This window comes from Lipotes vexillifer, unplaced genomic scaffold (assembly GCF_000442215.2).
Source record: "Lipotes vexillifer unplaced genomic scaffold, Lipotes_vexillifer_v1.1 scaffold802, whole genome shotgun sequence".
NCBI classification, from domain to species: domain Eukaryota; kingdom Metazoa; phylum Chordata; class Mammalia; order Artiodactyla; family Lipotidae; genus Lipotes; species Lipotes vexillifer.
In genome coordinates, this window is record NW_006790237.1 from 980,625 (window position 1) to 1,000,765 (window position 20,141).

Sequence of the window (20,141 nt, forward strand, 5' to 3'; positions counted from 1 at the left end):
CCCCAAAAAGGTACCACAATATCCCAAAGCTGCCGGGGGGGGGGGGTCAGGAGGGGGATGGAAGCGAGGTGACGACCGGCCTCTCTCTGCCCCAGCGCCACCCGGACCCAGGCGTCCGGGCCCCTCACCGTAGACGTAGAACACAGAGCTCCATCCTGAGTACTGCACCAGGACCCCGGCGAGAGGCATCGCGACCACTGCCCCAGCATAGGAACCTATAGGGGATGATACAGGACGGAGAAGAGTCCCATTCTCCCTCAAATGCAATAGAGTGGATTCCCAGCCCCCACCTTTCTGGGACACAGATGCACAGGCCACAGCCCCTCCTCCCTCAGATACTTCAGTCTGGGTCACCAGCCCCCTCCTCTCTCAGACCCGGGAGTCCAAGCCCTCATTCCCCTCCTTCCTCAGACCTAAGAGTCCATATTCCAGCCCCCTACATCCTCAGACCCACAAGGCTGGATCCCAGCCCCTTCCTCTCACCGCAAAAGGCTGTTGTTGCCAGGCGACTCCGCTCTAAGGGCGGGGCCCATTTGCTCCAGATCCCGTGGCAGGCGGGGTACGTGACCCCCTAGGGAGGAGAAAGCCAAAGTCAACGAGAAGAGGTGGAGCTAGAACGGCGGCGGGGGTCATAGGGGGCGGAGCTTTACCTCTACCAACCCCTGCAGGATCCTCACGAAGATGACACAGCCATAGTGGACACGGGCAGCCGAGGGGATCAACATGTTTAGAGTGGAGGTAGCCACAATAGCAAAGCCAAAAACCCTGATAGGAAGAGTTCGTGGTCCAAGAAAAGAGTCCAGCTAACCCGCCATACCTAGGATTCTGCCCTTTCCTCCCACAGCAGGCGGGGCCCTGCGCCCCCAGAACCCCAGGCCCCACCTTCTCTGTGACCCCCACCTTCCACAATCACAAGCCCCGCCTTTCTCTAGGACCCCGGTCCAGAACCCAGGCTCCTCCCACTTTCCCGGGGTCAGACCCCAAATGCAAGGCCAAACCCTCTAACTCCACCCACACTCTGCCGCCCACTTTGAGACCCCACCCCATACCTGTTGGCTGCGAATTTTTGGCAAATAAATCCTCCAGGAATCTGGGTGACAATGTAGCCCCAGAAAAAGGAGCCGTGTATGAGGCCAACAGTCTCTGGATCCCAGCTGAACTGAGCTTGCTGTGGGCCAAAAGTCACATCAAACCAGCATCTCTGCCCCAGGTTCTGCTCCTCCACCAATCAGCACCCACAGACAGTCCCTCATCCAATCAGCAACAAGGATCCCCTCTCGCCTTCAAAACACCTGCCAATCAGAGCTCGTGCCACCTACCCCAACTCTGCTCCTCCATGTTGCTAGGACCGCACTACCTTAGCACTGGGGCCTGTTGCTGCCTAGAAGCCTAGCTCTGCCTGCTTCCCTGTCTCAGGGTCCCTTCTCTGAATGTCTAGGGGCCCATATATGGGGGTGGAGATTCTTTCTCCGCTTTTAACCAACGTACCAACCGTTTGCTGATTGACCAGGATGGGGTCTAGGCAGGGACAAGTAGCCAAAGGGTCGGGCCTGATTGGAAGGGAACAAGGGGCGGGTAGCCCACAGCCCAAATCAGGAATTTTTTTCTGAGGCAGGGCCATGGCCTATACCGAAATTAAAATAGGGAGAAAGTCTGAAATGAGGCGGGGCTTTAGGTAACGACCAGAGCAGATGGGGGAGGGATTTTAAGCAACGGTGGAACTTCAGAAAATCCAGAATCAAAATTCACAGTGGAGCCTAAGTTGCGCCTGGGATTAAGATGCAACACTGGAACAGTTGTGGGACGCAGGTGTAGTAGAGTTGCTAGGAGGCCCAAAATGGAGCAGGGGCAACACATAGGGAACCTAATGACGGGCAGTCTGCATTTTGAAATCAGAGACCTGAAACAAATAGGGGCGGGGTTTCATTTAGATAGGGGCGGGGCTTAGGAAGGGAAGAGCCCCGAGATGAGATGGAGGTGAGGGGGCAGCACAAATGGGCGGGGCTACTCAGGCTGTGGTGTGTAAGGGGTGTGGTGTGGGCGGGTGTGACGTCATCAGAGGGCGTGGGCAGTGTTATCAGCAGCCTGAGGTAGCGCCCGCCCCGAGCTACCTGCACCACCACGTGGCCCCCGCGGTGGGTCGTGCTGTTGTTGACCATGGAGACAATGGCCACGCCCAGGTTGCAGCGGATGCCGAAGCTGATGCAGAAGCCCAGGCCGCTCATGATGGCGATAATGTAGCGGCGAGGGAGACCAAAGCAGGTGCAATCCACGAGCGGCGGGTCCCGGGTCTGCGTCGTCACCGGGCGCCCATCAGCACTCAGCTCCAGCGTCTCTGCACCTTCCTGCCGCTTCTCCAGAAGACTGAGAGGCAGCAAGGGTCAGACACGGACGTCCAGTCCCCAGCCCCCTCCTCCCATGACACAACAGTCCAGGGCAAAATCTGCTTTTCAAGACCCGGGATTCTAAGCCCGCACTCCCTCTTTCCCCAGTGGTCCAGCCCCTGACCCCCTTCTCCCCCGCTGGATCCAGGAATCTGGACCTCGGTCTCAATCTCCCTCAGGTGAGGAATTCGCACCCCCAGGCCCTTCCTAAGACTCGAGTGAGGAACTCCTCAGTTCCTTTCTCCCCCAGCCCTGTCACCTCTTGACTCAGTTGTTTTAGACCCAGGCTACCCTTTGCGATCCAAAACCCTGTGACCCCAGCCCTCCCCACCAAGGTCCAGAGACACTCTCCAGCCCCCTCTTCCAGATATGAGCCTATTTGAGGAAACAAAAGGCGCTAAGGAGATGCTTCAGCAAAGGTGTCAAAAGAACAGATGCTTCTCAGCCACGTCTGCTATATGTACGGTCCCCCCTCCTCCCCTGCCCCCTGTGGCACGCCCTTCCCTGCTTCCAGGCATCAGTTGTGGGCCTGACATCCAGCTGACTCCATTCAGCCACCGGAAGCCCATTCCCAGGGATTGGGGGTGCAGAGATGTCCAGGGCACTGGAATCCAGCAGCCCAGCTGGATATCCCTGGAGAACCTTGAGTTCAGGCTGTCAGCCTAGGGGGTAGGGAGGAGGAGTGGTGGGAGGTGTCCTGGCAAGGGACAGATGGCCCTGGTAGGGGGATTGGCTCAGTCCCCAGCGAGGCTCTCGCCCCCGCCTGTTCTGGATCCAGGATTGAGTCTGTGATGATGTATAGGGTACTTGGAGGGCCACCTCAAATCCAGAGAGAGGCTGCAGGGAGAAAGAGGTGCCCTGAGACAGGTGTGGACAGATTCAAAAGGAGGGCTACAGAGACAGGGTGGGGAGTGCAGAGGCTGAGAGAAAGAGGGTCAGAGACACAGAGGAAGGAGAGAGACCCAGAGAGAAGGGGACAGATATCCAGAGAGAGAGAGACAGACAACCAGTCAAGAAGAGAATAAGACAGGGGCAGAGACCCTGAGAGAAGGTGGGGGACAGCACAAAGACCCTGAGAAGGAAAGGGACAGAAACCCAGAGAGGGACCCAAAGTCAGGTAGCGACAGAAACCCAGGAGAGAGAACATAGAGGCAGAGACCCAGAATGCTGAGAGAAAGATGGAGAGACTATAGGAGCGTGAGGAGAGACAGATTAGGGATATGACTTGTGAGGTGCGGCCCCTCTCCGAGGCAGGGAGGCAGCCAGGGGATCGGGCTGGATCCCAAGTAAGGGCTAGAACAGATGGAGGCGAGGGAGACTGGGACGGGGGAGGAAAGAACAGCCAGACGGTCTGGGAGGAGGCGGGTGGAAGAGATGAGAACAGCAGCCCTCCCCATCCTAGAACTTAAGGAAGTGGAGGAGGGGGTTAAGAAACAGGGGGTGGGTGGAGAAAAGGACGGGGGAGCTGACAGAACCTGGGGGGATGCAGAATGAGACCCTGAGCAGAGAGCCAGAGAGAGGGGAATGGAAGCCCCAGAATGAATAGCACAGGGTAGTAGGGACTGCCCCCCCATCAGAACAGGCCAGCCAATGAGATTAGAATTTGACCCAGGTTGCTCTCACATGCTATTTGGCTCTGAAACTCAAGATATGATTGCAGCCCCTGAAATGTGATATTCATTGCTAATACTAGGACATAGATCTTAGATCAAGGCTTTCTAAACCGAGGGAGGCAGTCTCAGTATTCCATACCTATAAAATGGGGGCAAGAGTAGAATGTGAGCTTATAAAGAGGGAACTTCAAGGTGATATTATCATTTCAGAAGAAGAGAACCAGGGATGTAGAGATGAAGGTGGCCCCAATGCTTCACAGAGGACAAGAACAGAGAGGGGAGACGCTGGATGGGGTCCCTTTCCCTCTCTGGATGCCTGGAACTCAGGTCTAGGGACTTGGTGGTGAGGAAAAGCAGCACTTAGGAAGCAGGTAACCAAAATGTAAACGGTGTCTCAACCTCCCTCTCTGGGTCTCTGCTCCGCTTCTTCCAGATTCTCAGTCCACTCCCCTCTCCCCCCTCCCAGGTCTCTGTCCTCTTTTTTTTTTTTTTTTTTTTTTTTTTCAGTACGCGGGCCTCTCACTGTTGTGGCCTCTCCCATTGCGGAGCACAGGCTTCGGACGCGCAGGCTCAGCAGCCATGGCTCACGGGCCCAGCCGCTCCGCGGCATGTGGGATCTTCCCGGACCGGGGCACGAACCCGTGTCCCCTGCATCGGCAGGCGGACTCTCAACCACTGCGCCACCAGGGAAGCCCCCTCTGTCCTCTTATATCCCTTCGGTTCTCCCTTATCTTCCTATTGTACAGCTGGGGAAACTGAGGCTCAGGAAGCGCAAGTACCATGTCCAAGGTCACACACAAGAGTAGCAATGGGGCCCTCAACATCACCCCTCCCAAGGCCTGGCTCTCAGAAAGGAGGTATTTTGGCTCCTGTCTCTCCTGTATTCCCCTTCCCCCCCTTGTCCTTGTCCCAAGTCACCTGGGTTACCGTGTGTTTCCTGGTCTGAGGGAGTTTTCCACCCACTCCAGCATCACTCATCTGGAGGAAGTCTGCAGCCTCTATCCCAGACTTGGTAGGGAGACTGAACCTGGGTTCGAATGATGCCATATTTACTCAGCCATTGTTCCCCCCCCTTTTCCAACTGTGCCTCAGTTTTCCCAGCTTTGTCTAGAGGATTAAAAAGAATCAGGGCGTTGTGTCCAATACAGGGCATTCTCCCCCTCTCGCCAACCGTCAAAGTGAACCCCAGGATTCAGATGCTCTTCTGGCCTCCTTGGTGACTGTCCTGGTGGGAGCCCTGAACTCTGGGGTCTCTAGGGACTCAGAAGGCAGCTCAGAGAGGTGACGGTAAGGCAGAGACTGATGGAGAGAAACCCAAACACAGAGAAACTGAGAAACGGAGACTGAGGGAGAGGGCCTGAGAAACACATCGCTCCCGCTGCCGTCCCCCTTCCCAGCCCCTCCACCAGCACGTCTCTCTCCCTCTCCTGACTTCACACTGATGTATTTTGAGAAACTCGTGAAAGGAGGTGAGAAAAAGGGTGGGGAGGGGCTGGAAGATTAGGAAAAGAAGGGGTGAGGTTATCTCATCTCCCCACCCCTCTCCCATCACTGTCATCCTCCTGCCCCCTCCCTTCTGTCCAGCTTTTTTCCCATCTCTCACGTTACTGGAGGGTGGGGTAACTTTGGAGCTAGGAGGTGATTTGCAGCAAGCAGGACTAGTGGTAGACTTAGAGAAGGACTCGCATGGTCTAGTGAGCTGGTCAATCAAAGATGGGATCAGAGCTGTGGGCCAAGGGGACCCAAGGGTCTGAGGGAATGGCGGCAGGGGCATGGTGCTGATGAGGCCATCTCCTCCCCACACTGTGGCCAGATATTTTTAGGCTTCTCCGCAGCTGAGTAATTTCTCTGACTTGGAGCCAGGGCTGGGGTTGGGGGTGAGAGAGTCGGGAGAGGTGTCCAGACTGCTCTGGGGACACCCAGGTCACTGGGGTCATCTCCTTGGCTGGAAGGAGGTCCCTCTGAGCTCTAGCCTGTACCCTTTGGGAAGCCAGGAGCCTAATTTTGGCCGGCAACTCCCTTCGTCACTAGAGACCCAGGATACCCTGGCTTCTTCCTCCCAGCTTAACTCTCCTCAAGGACAAGGACCAATGGGCCCCAATCCGATTTAGCTTGAGATTAAACTCTCTGAGAGATGGAAACAGACAAACACACAGAGATGGAGAGATCCGGGGTGGAGAAATCAAAACGCAGAGAGAGGGTCAGAGACCCAGACCCTAGGGCAGGGAGTTGGGGGACAGAGATTCAGAGAGAGAGCGACAAAGACCTAGACAGAGGGGTTGTTGAGAACTAGTGAGAGCAATGGCCAGAGAGCGGGACAGACTCAGAGATGAAAGGAAACAGAGACCAAGAGAGAAGGAACAGAGATCTCAAGAGAGGAGGCAGAGAGAAGATAGGTGAACGGAGACCCAGAAGCGGGGGAGGGAGTCAGAGGCCCAAACGAGGGGGATATATAATCCCAGAGAAAAGAGCCGAGCCTGGGATGGGGTGGGGCGCAGAAGAATGATGGATGAGACAAGACTAGGGAGAGGGGCGCCGTCGGAGACTGAGGGAGAAAACTGGACAGATGGGTGCCCCCCCACCCATGGGTATCGTCTGTCTAGCTGTCCGACTGCGCCCAGGTGGGAATGAGCGTCCTCCTCGGACCCTAGCGCTCTTCCCCGCCCAGGACCCCCACCGTGCTCACCGGTGCAGCCTCCCGAGGGCACGACCCGCCAGCTTCCGAAACTCCTCCTGGCGGAACTCCATGGTGGCTGCCCCTGCTGCTGGTCCCTCCCCCCCCCGCCGCGGGCCCGGGCGGCCGCGTCCGGGTACCCGGGGTCCGCCCCGGCCCGGCCGGCCCCGCAGCTCCGCTCGGGGGGAAGGAGGCTGCGAGTGCGGGCTGTCTGGGGGCTGTCACTGGACTCAGCGTCGGGGGTGGGGTGGGGCAAGGAGAGGCCCCGCCCATCCATGCTAGACCCAGCCCCTTGTATTCTAGTCCCGCCCACCTTTCGCAGCTCCCCATGCCGGTTCTTGCCCCGCCCTTCCACTCCAAGACCACGCCTCTGGGTTCTGAACTCACTTGTCTGGGTTGCATCGCCCCCAGTCCTGTTCCTTCCCGGAGTTACTCCCCCCTCATCCATCCCCCACCAGCTCCTTCTACCCAAGATTTTCTCTCCTCCCCATCTGAGATTTGCTACCCCCAATTCAGTTCCCCCTAATTTCGTCCCCGCATTTTCATCCCCTACAGTTTCATCTTCCTCTGAATCTCCTTTGCGTTTCATCCTCCCAGCCCTATCCCTCCGAATTTCTGTGCCCTTCAGTTCCACATCCTGCCCAGCGCCCTCCATCCCCAGGCCGCCATATCCTCAATTCCAACTTTCTCATTCAGAGGGTTCTTTTCTCATTCAGGGAATTCCTTCCCCCTCCCTAGATTCCAACCCCCATTTCGATACACCCATTGTCCCTTCTAGTTCTTCCCCATCCAGTTTCTTCGCCCTTGACTCCCATCCACCTGTTTCCATTTTCCCCTTTTGAATTTCATGTCCCTCCAGTTCTATTTCCCCTCTAGGCGCATCCCCCCTTCCAATTCCTTCATTTCCGATTTCCTTCCCATCTGAGTTCATCCCTTATAGTTATACTCCCCCCACCCCCAGTTGCTGGTCATTATTCCCTCCCTAGCCTCGGATCTATCTCCGCCCTTTGAGTTCTCTCCCCACCCTGAGTTCTGTCCCCACCCCTTGAATTGTGTCCCCTTGGATATTTCTTCACCCCTGAGTTCTGTCCCCTCCCCTGGGATCTGTCCCTGCTTTGATTTTTGCCCACACCCCCTGGAATCGGCACCAGGAATACGTCCGTGAGTTCTGTCCCCAGCTACTGAGTCCTCTCCCCGCACCTGAGTTCTGCCCCACCCTTTGGGATCTGTCCCCGCCCCGCCCGGGATCTGTCCCCGCCCCCTGATTTCTTACTCCACCCCTGAATTCCAGCCCCGCCCCTCTGGGGTTGAACCTCGACTTGTCTCCAGCCCGCTGGCAGGTCCTGCCCCGCTGCTTTCGCCTCCAGTCCCTCTCTCCGACGCCAGATCCAGGCCCCAGGAGGGTGCTCCTTCCCTCACTGCCTCCCTGGGTCTGACCAAAAATACATTTGGGATTAAATTTTCATGATGTGACACAGGTCCGCGAGGGAGTGGGAGGGAGCAGCCGGCGCGGCGGGCGGGCGCCACGGAAGGGGGAGCCCGGCAGCCGCTGCCCGCCGCAGCCTCTAGCTTTGTCTCGCTGGGCCTCTGAGTGTCACAATTTTGCCTATGTTTGAGAAAACCCCGGATTGTCAGGGAGGAGAGGCTGGAGGCTGGGACTCCTGGGTCAGAGGGAGGAGGGAGCCTGGGGCTCGGACTCCAGAGTCTGAGGGAGGAGTAGCCCGCGGATTCGTCCACACGCGCCACCCTGTGGTGACAGAATCCCCGGTCTGGGTGCGGAGGCGGCGGTCGCGGCTCCGGGCCAGGTGTGAAGGTGGAGCAGATGGTGAGGAGGAAGGAGTGGGAAGGGGGCCCAGCAGCTGCCAAATCCCGGGCCTTCGCCGGAACCATCACCATGGAGACCGAGGAAAGCAGAAAGGACCCAGCCCTACACTTTCGGGACCCGGGAATGAGTTCTTCTTCCTCCAACGGAGGGTTCCCATGCAAACTACAAGTCCCAGCGGCCGCTGAACTTCAACATTTGCTTCTGAAGGGCCGCTTACTCCGAGGGCCGCTGGGAGTTGTAGTTCTCTGAGACAAAGGGCTGAAGTTGCGTTGCACCCTCTGGTGGACACGGCGCCCAAGTTCGCTATTTCCGAGGCCCAAGGGACCCTACCCAATGTCATACCCAAACCTTTTCACCTTCTCACCATCTAATCCCTCTTTCCCCACCCAATTCACTCAGTTCCAGCCACACTGGCCTCCTTGCTGTTCTTCCAACATCTACCCGAGGCTCCTGCATTTACCTATCCTCCTAGGATTCACTATGGAAGGTGTGTTGGCAATCATTCATAAACTCAACAAATATTTATTGAGTTCCTACTAGGCGTCAGGCATTGGCACACCATAGGGGACATAGCTCTAATGAGAGTATCACTGGGTATTGGGGACCCACCAGAGAAGGATTCTAACTCAGCCAGGAAGGTCAAAGAAAGCCTGAAGTTTGAAAAGCTTCCCAGGAAAAGCTCACTGAAAGGGATGACTGGGAGGGTCGGGCATGGGTGTAGAGTAAGGAGATGTGCCCTGTGAGGGCACACAACCAGAGGTACTGGAGTAGACCTGGGTAGGTGTACTGGAGAAGACGATACTAAATAGGGGAACAGCAGAAACTAAGAAAAGGTGTGGTCAGGACACTGCTCAGTATGACTAGCCTGAGTGACTGGGAGGAAGAGGCCACAAGGGAACATGAAGGGGGACTTTCCTGGCGGTCCAGTGGTTAGTACTCCACACTTCCACTGCAGGGGACATGGGTTTGATCCCTGGTCGGGAGCTAAGATCCCATGTGCCCTGCAGTGGGCAAAAAAAAAATAAGGGAACATGTAGGCGACCAGACAGCACAGAACATTGAGTGCTAGCTGAGAGGCTTGGGCTTTCTCCTAGGGGCACTGGGGAGCCAAAGAGGGGCTGTGAACAGGAGTGGGGCAAGGGCAGCTCTGGGGCCTTGAGAGAGACTAACAAGGGGAGAGACTAGAGGCCAGGAGGCCAGGGAGAGGATCGGGGGAGAGGACGAGGCCTGAGCTGGGGGAGTGACCTCCATGGGACTCCAGTCCAATGTCCCTCTTCCCTCCCACTCCCCATTTACTCCTAGCCAGACACAGAACAAAGGCAAAAATCTTTTATTTCAATTTTAGGAAAGCCACCATCCTCTTCCCTCCACGTAGAAGCACAGGGAGACACCCAGTCAAGAAGGCATGGACAGAAGGGGCATCGCCACCATCAATTGCTGAGGAGAGAGAGGAAGGGGAAAGAGGTTCAGGACCTGGGGATCCAGCCCCCAGCCCCCTCCTCCCTCAGACCCAGGAGTCCAGGCCCCCAGCCCCTCCTCCCTCAGACCCAGGATCCAGACCCCCAGCCCCTCCCCCCTCAGACCCAGAGTCCAGGTCCCCGAGTATCCCTGGTTCCCCACAACCCCCAGCCCCCCAGGTACCTTTCTCTTCTGATGGAAGGCTGCCTTGCTCTCATCACAGCTGATTCGCAGGGGGATGTAGGCATCCAGATGGTATAGCTGCTGGGGGCCCCCCATCACCAGGCGATTCTCCCCGATCTCCAGGGACAGTCCCAGAGCGCCTTCCTGGGGATGCAGTGGAATCAGCCCACCCTTCCCTTCCCAGCAACAGGACGATAAGAACACAGATCAGTGAGAGAACTCTCGCGTGTCGGGATACCATATTTCAAGAGTCTCACCTCCCAAGAAAAAGGTGGGACACAGTAATTACAGGTTTATGACTGAGCACTTACAATGCACTGGGCATCCTCAGGACAGCACCAGAAGTGGGCCTGAGGCCCCCATGGGATGGAGGAGGCAACTGCTCAGAGCGCAGCACTGGCCAGGCTCACACAGGTCCGACAACAAGCCCGCATCACTACCCCTCCAAGACCCCGACCCTTCCAGACCGCATTCTCCTACTCTGGTGGAGGGTGCACTCACCAGTTTGGGGAGGTCAATTTCGGCCAAGAGGAGGTCAGGGGCCTCCAGCCAGAGGTTCAGGTGAGGCTTCTCAGGGCTGGGGAGGAACCAGACCCAGAACTCAGAAGAGCCGCCAGGTCTTTACCAGGGCCGTTCCCTCTCTTTCTCCCTCCCAGCACTGCAGCCTCAGCACAGCTTCCCAGAGGGAGTTCTGCTTCTCCTCCCTCTGGGTTCCCAGAGCCCCAGGACACCGACACCTACAGGATGGCGGGAGAGATTCCAAAGAATGTCGGGGAGACGGGAGATAGGGAGCCCACTGAATGCCCACCCTTTCTCAGGTCTCGGGGAGTTGGGCATGTACAGGTTCCCCAGCTCCTGGATCCGAGGACGCTGCTGGGAGCGGATATTCTGCTGGGAGATAGAGCCCAGGAAAGGTCTGTTCTTCAATATACGCCACTCTGAGGGGGAAGGAGCACAGGATCAAAGGTCACATGGCTCAGGGTGTCCTTTGCTCCCTCCCCTAGAGGAAGAAGGGGGTCTTGCACTGCAAGAGCCTCAAGGGAGAGGCTCCGCCCTCTGCCAAGGATACCAGGGATCTGACCACACCCACAAGCTTGACTTTAGGAGGCGTGCCTGCCGTAGCCCCGCCCCTCGAGGCTCTCAAGACCCCGCTGCTTATCTGGAATCCCCTGCCTCCTCCCTCTCCCCCTTCCCAAGACTCACACATCCCTCTCCCTGAACTCCACAGCCCAGGGGCTAATATAATCCCTGCCCACACTAGTCCCACTTCTCCCAGGGGCCACCCCCAAGCCCCTCCGGGTTTGGCTCCTCCCTGTGGCCCAGGCCCCGCCCCTCACCTGGATTTAGTGGCAGGCTGTATTTGTCCTCAAGGCCCTCCCTGGCAATGGTGATCACCAGCTCCCGCAAGAAATCGCTGTTCTAGGAGTGAAAGAGGGAGAAGAGATGTGGGAGAGCTGGGTGATGGAGGGAGAGGCCCCGGCCCAGGCCTCCCTTGCAGCCCCGCCCCCAACCTGCATCCTCCGGTAGAAGTCGCTGTTGACAGCTACGTCGTAGGCGGTACAACCCTGGCCTTCTGCCGGGAGAGAAAGGGGGTGAGACCCCAGCCCTCGGTGGGAACCCCACGGCCCAGGCACAGCCAAGGAAAACACAATCAAGAATAGCAGCCACAGACCCAGAGACATTAGGAAGTCAAGACACGCACCTGCCAGTCTGGATTCATACCAGCCTTGTCTCCCAGCTCCAGTCTCTTCCCCTCTGGTCCTTCCCCACCATGTCCCAGAGCTGACCCTGACCCTCCCCAGTTCATAGTCCTCTCAAGGCTCCCCAGCACCCGCAGGGGGAGGACTGAGTCCTTCAGCCTGGCACTGGAGGCCCTGTGAGGTCTGCCCCTCCCACCCGAAGAGAGTTCACTTCTCCAGCAACCTCATCCCTTTAAATTTCTTCCAATCACTCTTGATTACTGATCAATTCAATTCAATCATTTCTCTCCGGCCTCTGGACCCCTCTGTCCTCTCTGCCTAGAACCCTGTTTTCTGTCTTGGCCTGATGAACTGCTCTGGTTCCTTGAAATCTTATATCTGACGTCTCCTGCTCCAGGAAGCCTTCCCTGATCCCTCAGTGGGAGTGAAGAGGCCCCCCACCCCACCCCGAGCACAGCACAGAGTCACACCACATTGAAATCACATCTGACTCCTTCATCCTCACCCATGACTGAGAGTTTCTCAAGGGCAGGTTCTGGGTTTTGATAAGTCCCTACTCCCCAGGGCACTGGCCAAAGCTTCATCCCAGGAGGCTTCAGGGGACATATGTGAATTGAAAAAACAAGGATATAGAGACAGAAACTCCACAGAGACAGAGGTGAGACAAGGTAGAGACACAGAGACAGGGGAGAGGGTGGAGGAGAAAACAGGGATGAGTTAGGGCTGGCCGAGGATTACAGCCAGATCAGCTAATGAGCACCTGCCCAGCCCTCCCTTGCCCTGGGGTGGGGCAGGGAGAAGTGCCAGCCTGGCCAGGTGAGCAGAACCAGGACTGTCCAGTGGGAGTTCTGGATGCCCAGGAGGCTAGGGATATGCCATGGGGAAAAGGATCAATACAGGGGTGCCAGTTTTCTAGGTCCCGAGGGAGGAGGGTCCTGGGCCCTGGATTCTAGGGAAGAAAGGACCGAGGGGGCTAGATTCCTGGGTCCTCTCAAGGCACTGACTTGCATCCAGTTCGGCATGCGGCTCTCCCAGACTCATGGGGATGCGAAACCCGGCTTGGTCCTCCTCCAGCATTTGAAGCAGCTCATCCTCGGTCAAGTCGGCGGGAGGAGGGATGGAGGGAGAGTGACAAATGTTGATGAAAACCTTCCCTTCAGATGAGTTGGTCTTTATGCAGAAACCTGATGGGAATGGGTTTGTCCTTAACCATCTGTCTCTGCATGGGTCTCAGTGTCCATCCTTCTTTTGATCTGTTCCCCTCCTAGAGTATTAGTCCTCCACTTTCTGGGTCTGGTCCCCTTCCTGCCCCTGGGATTTCTGACTCTCTGTCTTTGAGTCCTGTCCCCCTAGTCACCCCACATCTCTCTTCTTTTTTTTAATTTTTATTGTAGTACAGTTGATTTACAATGTTGTTACTTTCTGCTGAACAGTAAAGTGAGTCAGTTATAAATATATATATGTATAACTCTTTTTTAGATTCTTTTCCCATATAGGTCATTACAGAGTATTGAGTAGAGTTCCCTGTGCTATACAGTAGGTCCTTATTAGTTATCTATTTTATATATATTAGTGTGTATATGTCAATCCTAATCTTCCAATTTATCCCTCCCCCTTAACCCTCCTCTCTTTGGGCCTCAGTCCCTTCCTTGGTCTCTCTGGGTTTCTGTTCACTCCCATCACCCAAGGCCTCTATACACCACTACTGTGTCTCTTTCCTCTCTCCTTTCCCTATGTCCCCTGTCCCCAGTCTGTGACCACCTCTCTCTGGGACTCTATCCCTCTCTCTTTGGGTTTCTGTCTTTCTCACCAGGTTGAGGTTGTATCTGTGTAGATTCTGGTCTGCTTGTCTGTGCTTGCTGGAGCTCCTTGGAGGCCTGTGTGAAAGAAAACAACGTCCAGGCTTGGCATTTGTGCTGTCAGAACCCCCTCATTTGTTCCTCAAATGTTTAGTGAGCAATTTTTACGTATATGAGCTAGGCAGGGCATGAGACATACTATGTCCCCTTCCTACTTGAGGAACCCGAAGGACAACCCTGATCCCACTCCCATTTCTTCCAGAGACTAGCGAACATAGCAGTAGTAGTAGTTAAGCAACTACAACTCCCGTAGGCCCTGTTGCTCCACCACCACCCCCGCCGCCAGTGCATTCTGGGAACTGTAGTCCCGTTTCTGAGCACACACACACTCTCTCTCTCTCTCTCTCTCTCCCCCAATCAGGAGTCTCACACACACACACACACACACACACACACACACACTCTCTCTCCCAATCAGGAGTCTCTCTCACACACACACACACACACACACACACACACACTGTAGTCCCGTTTCTGAGTACACACACACACACACACACACACACACACACAATCTCCCAATCAGGAGTCCGTTCAGTCCTCACCTGCAGCAGCAGCTCCTCGAAACGCGCCTTCTCAGCGCTCATCGTCTCTACCTCGTTTAGCTCCGGTACCAGCAGCTTCAAGTCGGCCATGGCCCTGGGGAAGAGACCTAGGCGTCCTCAGCAACAACCGTCGGTTGGATCCGAACTCTGAGGCCTGTTCCCGGGCCCTCAACCGACTCCCGACACCCACAATTCTGTACGAAAATCTAAGAATCTGGCCTGAGACTACAGTTTCACTCAGGTCAGATACTGCATCAAATTTCTTGGGAGCCAATGTCTCTAGATGCCCTCTAAGCCCTGTGTGCCAAGTGTTTAAATGAGAGCCACTCTTCTGGTCTTTGCGTAACCAAGAACTTGGGTAGGCCACACTTCCGACTACCCCAACGCTCCTTCATCTATCCTGCAACCGCATTCGGTACCAATCACAGAACAATCTAGTCTAAATCTGAAGCCACGCCCTTCACCTCAACCAATCAAAACTAATCCAGACAGCCACTAAACGACACACTTCCGATGTGGATTAAAGCCACACTTCCGCTCCTTCCCTACAGCCACATCTGGCCAGGTTACTGGGCAAAGCTGGCACACTTTTAAAATATTAACTTCAGTGTCCATCCTAAACGACTCCCTTCTGATCTCTGAACAATCACCTCGTCCCCAGAGGTAGATTAGATTCTCGAGTAAAGATATTTCGGGCTAAAAGCTGCACTTTCGGTCTCCAATATCAACAGGGTGATGGGAAGACGCCAATACGGCCACTCTTCTAAATCTGGAGGCCTCGTACCTATTTGAAGGCATCCATATTTTCGTTCCCCACTCCCCCAGCTTTGAGGAATGCGCATGCTCCAAACTACACTTCCCGGCGCAGACCTATAAGCGGAGTCACCGGGTCCTAAGGCGGGATTACGCTCTATCTGCTGTAGCCCCGCCCCTTGGGCTGGAGAGGGCGGTGCCGCCCTTCAGACCTCGAGGTTCCCTTGGGGAGAGAGTCTCGCAGTCAGTGGAAAGCGGCCTGGGAGCGTGATGGCTGCGACGCACACAGGATCCCGCGCCTGCGAGATCTTCACCACGCTGGAATACGGACCGGTGCCGGAGAGCCACGCATGCGCATTGGTGAGGGCTTGCCCGGCCGGCGCCGCCCATCCCCCTTCCCAGTCCTCCGGGCCCAGTTTTGAGCGGGGACTCCCGTGATCCACCGCGGCAGCTCAGCAGCTCCGCCCCTCTCAGCTCCGGTGATTCCCGCCTCTCCTTAGGATCCACCCCGGAGGACGTTCCCTTGAGCCCTTACGGTTGCTGCCTGTTAGACCTTTAGACTGTTCTCGCGAGCCCTAGTGGCTGTCGTGTTCCACGGTCCAAAACTCAAGGTGGTGCTTCTCCTATTCTGCAGAATCCCCCGAGGGGCTTCTGTGATTCTTCAGGGCCGCCTCAGAGCTTCCTGTGATCCCCTGGGACTCAGAATTCCTGCAGGCGTAGACTTCCCGTGATTCCTCAGAATATCCTATGGCTCCCGGGGTCCATCGGAATTCCTGGGGGGGCTCCCTTGGTCGTCCGGAGACCTCCGCGGAGCTCCCGTGAGTCCTCAGGGTCACGTCAATACTTGTGGGGTTCCTATAATCTCGGGAACTCTCGGAATCCCAGAATACATCAGAGCTTCCTGTAATTACCTTCAACCCCGCAGACTAACCCCGTGGGGCTCCCGTGATCCCTCCGTGTACTTCAGAACTTCCCTAAGACTCCCGTAATCCCTCAGGGTCCCCCAGAACGATCTTGGGGTTCCCATGTATAACTTCGGTGCCTCGGATTTTGTATAGTTACCCAGCCCCCTCAGAATTCCCCCATGGAGCCATCCTTATCTCACAGGGCCCTCTAGCACCTAGGTGTGAGAAGCTTGGGCTTCTCTGGAGGGAAAGAGGAGGTTTGAACAGTGGTCCACCTGGATGAGACCAGAGCCTGGTGCGGAATGTAGAGATGGAGAAGAGATGAGGCAGAGATGCAGGAGGAACAGGGTTTGGGGTATTGAGAGGGCAAGGACAATGCCTCGGGTCTGGGTCTGGCTGTCTCTGTCCTCCCCCACCAACCCCATGGTGAACCCAAGAGGAGTAGGGTGGCAGAAAGGTTGGGAAAAACTATGGGCTTGGTTATCACATGGTGATGATGAGAGGGAAAGCCTTGGGCTATGTGCAGGAGTCAAATACTACTTGTGCCTGAGCCTCAGGCCTGGAGACAGGGACCTCACAGTAGGAAGATAATTGAATGGTGGGAATGATGAGATTATTTAGAACTATAGTGTAGACTCGGATAAGAGGATCTGGGATGGAGTATAGAGAATTCCCATACTCGGAGGTTGGTTAGAGATGGACTGTCTTGAAATAGCAATAATGTGATAATAGCTTATATTTATTGGGTGCTTTCTATGTGCCAGCCTCTGTGTTCAGCATGATCTCATTTAATCCCCAAAACAGCTGTGAGAGGGGATTATTGTCATTACTTTAGCGATAGCAGACAGAAGCTTAAAGAGGTAAGTAATGTGCCAACAGTCAACACATCTTAAAAAGTGTGAAAATGAGATTTGAACCTGAGCCCTGGGATTCCAGAGCCCATGCCCCCCATCCCCCCCACCCCGCCCCCCAGCTCAGTCTTACAATCTGTGGGCCAGACTCAACCAACAAACATGTTTTCTTTGGCCTGAACTTTATTTTTAAAAATGTGAATTAGTGGACAACTAATTTCATGTAAACATCTGGGATTCCAGCTTCTCTTAAAAATAAAATTCCAGAGTTTGGCAACCTTTGGCTCACATACCCTGACAAAGATTATCTGGATCCAATAGCTAACTGTCTTTTTAGACAAGTCATGAGTTCCTAGTCTCCACCAGGGCCCTCTTCTCACACCAGGGTGGCCTGCCAGGACCCCGTGGAACATTCTTTCTGGGTTCTGTTTTTCTTTGGGGGGGAAATTTTGCAAAGTTACACAGAGTACTTAAATTATGAACTCCCATTTACCCATCACTCAATGTCAACAATCATCAACATTTCATCCAATGTTGTATCTCTGTTTTCTCTTTTTTTTCCTGGAGTGATTTAAAACCCAGATGTCATGTTATTTTCCCATAAGTATTTGAATCTTCATTTCTAACAGGTAAGGACTCATTTTGTAACAGGTAAGGACTCATTTTGTAACATAACCACCAGGCCGTTTTAACATTAACAGTCATTCTTTAATATTATCTAGTGCCCAGCCCACGTTCATATATGCCCGACTATTTCAAAAATGTGTCTTTTCGTTGGGGGGGCATCTTTGAACTTGAAACTTATGAATTTTTACTTTACTTAAAAATTTGGGGGGCTTCCCTGGTGATACAGTGGTTAAGAATCTGCCTGCCAACGCAGGGGACGCGAGTTCAACCCTGGTTGGGGAACTAGGATGCCACATGCCGCAGGGCAACTGCACTCGTGCACCGCAGCTAGAGAGAAGCCCACAGTGAAGAAGCCTACACGCCCCAGTGAAGACGCAGCACAGCCAAGATAAAAATTTATTTTTACTTTAAAGAAAAATGAGGAGGCCCAGTTGGTAGGGTAAGAGAAAAATCAGGAGACTAAGGCATCAGGGATGCTAAGAGAAAACAGTTTGGGGAATTCCCTGGTGGTCCAGTGGTTAGGACTCCTCGCTTTCACTGCAGGGGGCCCGGGTTCAGTCCCTGATCAGGGACCTAAGATCCCGCAAGCCAGTGGCCAAAAACAACAACAAAAAAACCAGTTTGCAGAAGGAAAAAGTGGAAAGGATGTCTTGGATTTAGAAAGGATTTAGGGAAGACAGGGAGAGAAAGAAACAGGAAACAGACAGGGAGAATGAAATGCAATAAAATTAATAGGAAGTCTTAAGTAAGTGCTGTTCTGAGCCTGTGACACGTATGGATCCATTTAATTCTCATCACTGTCCTGTGAAATAGGGAGAGACTGTGATTATCTCCATCTTCCAGATGGGTTAGCCGAGACCAGGGTATTTTAAGACCCAGGCTAAGACTGCACAACAAGGAAGTTTCAGAGCCACGATTCAAACCCAGGCCATGTGGCCCCAGGCTCCAGGGACTCCCTACCTTGGGCTCAGTTAGGCACTTCACAACCAAATAAACTTCACCTGGCAAGGCAGCATCAGGCCTGTGTCTCCAGTAGGGGAGGGTCACATCCTTCTTGAGTGATGACAGCTGAGGTGGGAGGGAACGCCATTGCAGGTGGGAAGGTATGGGAGTCACCTGGCTTAAAAGCCCCACCTCCCAAAGAGCACGTGATACAGTCTCATGGGCATTGCAAGGGTCCTGGCAAGGAACATGCCCATCACAAGAATGCAGAGCATTCCAGGAAGCCCCAAAGTTCTGGCTTCCCACTGGATATTTATGGTATATTCCCCGTTTTCCCAGTCCAGGTGCAGTGGACCAGTCGGGGGTCAATATTGTCTAGAAATATAACTGAATTGTATCAGATTTCCAGGGAAATAGAAAGTCATTTCTATTCAAGAAGGTCATTTCTCCATGGGGAACAAGTTTTATTAATCCTTTGTTCACATTCTCCTTATGTAAAAGTCAATAGGACACATCCCTCATGTGTTGCTGGTGAGAATGTAAAATGATGCAGCTGCTGTGGAAAACAGTTTAGTGGTTCCTCCATGAATTACTCAGAGCATTGCTATATGACCCGCAGCTCCACTCTGAGATACATGCCCAAAAGAAGTAAAGATGTATTCGAAGAAAGACTTGTACGTGAACATTCACAGCAACACTATTCACAATATATTGCCAAAAGGCAGAAACAACCTAAATGCCCATCAGCCGATGAATGGGTAAAGAAAATGTGGTCACTCCAGACAATGGAATATCATACAGCCATAAAGAGTAATGAAATTCTGATCCATGCTACAGTGTGGATGAGTCTCGAAAACACCAAGCTGAGTGACAGAAGCTAGACACAGAAAGTCACGTATTGTAGGATTCCATTTATATATGAAATGTCCAGAATAGGCCAGTCCATAGAGACAGAGAGCAGATTAGTGGTTGCCAGGACTTGGGGGCAGGGGAGAAGGGAGGGTGAGCTCTTAATGGGTATGGAGTTTCCTTTTGGGGCGATGGAAATGTTCTGGATTTTTTTCTTTTGCCGCGCTGCTCGCCACGTGGGATCTTAGTTCCGCGACCAGGTATCGAACCTGGGCCTCCAGCAGGGGAAGTGTGGAGTCCTAACCACTGGACCGCCAGGGAATTCCCTATGTTCTGGAAGTAGATAGTGGAGATGGTTGCACAACATTGTGAATGTATTGTTACAAAATGCCCTGAATTTACTTTAAAATGGTGAATTTCATGTTATGTATTTTTTATGTTTATGTGTATTTTCCTCCTACATGGGAAAATAACTGATGGGGCAAAGGGGGCGGGTATTCTCTTCCCAGAGGACTCTGGGTAGGGATAGAGCTCCTCCAGCTGCCTCTCAGACCCCTTTCTGAACTCTCTCCACCTCCCCCAGGCCTGGCTGGACACCCAGGACCGGCACTTGGGTCACTATGTTAATGGACGGTGGTTAAAGCCTGAACACAGGAGTTCAGTGCCTTGCCAGGATCCCATCACAGGTATGCGGTATCCCCCAGTCGTGGGAAAGAGGTGTCTATGGCCCCAGGTTTACCCACCAAAAATATACCATTCTCTCTGCTCAGGGCCCTGAGAGCAGGGAGCAGCTGGTGGGAGAAGCAGGCTGCGATTTCTGGCTCCTCTTGATAACAGTGCTCCTAATTATGGTTCCAGGTCCCTGTGAACACTTTTTTTTTTTTTGTGGTACGCAGGCCTCTCACTGTTGTGGCCTCTCCCGTTGCGGAGCACAGGCTCCGGACGCGCAGGCTCAGCGGCCACGGCTCACGGG

The 20,141-nt window shown here is 54.3% G+C and overlaps 3 protein-coding genes across 5 annotated transcripts in view; 1 reads left to right on the forward strand and 2 right to left on the reverse strand.

Annotated features, from left to right (window-relative positions):
- Nucleotides 1-6,745, reverse strand: part of SLC17A7 (solute carrier family 17 member 7) — a 10,241-nt gene extending 3,496 nt beyond the window's left edge. Inside the window, exons 1-6 of the mRNA XM_007463355.1 lie at nucleotides 6,684-6,745; nucleotides 2,112-2,364; nucleotides 1,050-1,168; nucleotides 651-765; nucleotides 484-571; nucleotides 129-215 (exon numbers count right to left, since the gene is read on the reverse strand). Of these exons, the coding sequence (XP_007463417.1) occupies nucleotides 129-215; nucleotides 484-571; nucleotides 651-765; nucleotides 1,050-1,168; nucleotides 2,112-2,364; nucleotides 6,684-6,745 (724 nt within the window). The remainder of the gene's footprint in view (nucleotides 1-128; nucleotides 216-483; nucleotides 572-650; nucleotides 766-1,049; nucleotides 1,169-2,111; nucleotides 2,365-6,683) is intronic.
- A 3,060-nt stretch (nucleotides 6,746-9,805) lies between these two features.
- PIH1D1 (PIH1 domain containing 1) lies at nucleotides 9,806-15,083 on the reverse strand. Of its 2 annotated transcripts, XM_007463356.1 has the most exons (10): nucleotides 15,026-15,083; nucleotides 14,242-14,348; nucleotides 13,648-13,714; nucleotides 12,842-13,021; nucleotides 11,649-11,710; nucleotides 11,475-11,556; nucleotides 10,946-11,075; nucleotides 10,639-10,714; nucleotides 10,138-10,281; nucleotides 9,806-9,933 (listed from the first exon to the last, which is right to left on the reverse strand). In XM_007463356.1, exons 1-10 carry the CDS (start codon nucleotides 15,081-15,083, stop codon nucleotides 9,892-9,894), a joined length of 948 nt encoding a protein of 315 aa, XP_007463418.1. In that variant the 3' UTR covers nucleotides 9,806-9,891. The 2 variants fall into 2 exon arrangements, with proteins under 2 accessions (XP_007463418.1, XP_007463419.1); XM_007463357.1 differs by lacking the exon at nucleotides 15,026-15,083 and having other exon boundaries at nucleotides 14,242-14,648.
- A 181-nt stretch (nucleotides 15,084-15,264) lies between these two features.
- ALDH16A1 (aldehyde dehydrogenase 16 family member A1) overlaps nucleotides 15,265-20,141 on the forward strand; it is a 14,357-nt gene continuing 9,480 nt past the window's right edge. For both annotated transcript variants that reach the window (XM_007463358.1, XM_007463359.1), the window contains exons 1-2: nucleotides 15,265-15,354; nucleotides 19,752-19,854. In XM_007463358.1, the coding sequence (XP_007463420.1) occupies nucleotides 15,265-15,354; nucleotides 19,752-19,854 (193 nt within the window). The remainder of the gene's footprint in view (nucleotides 15,355-19,751; nucleotides 19,855-20,141) is intronic.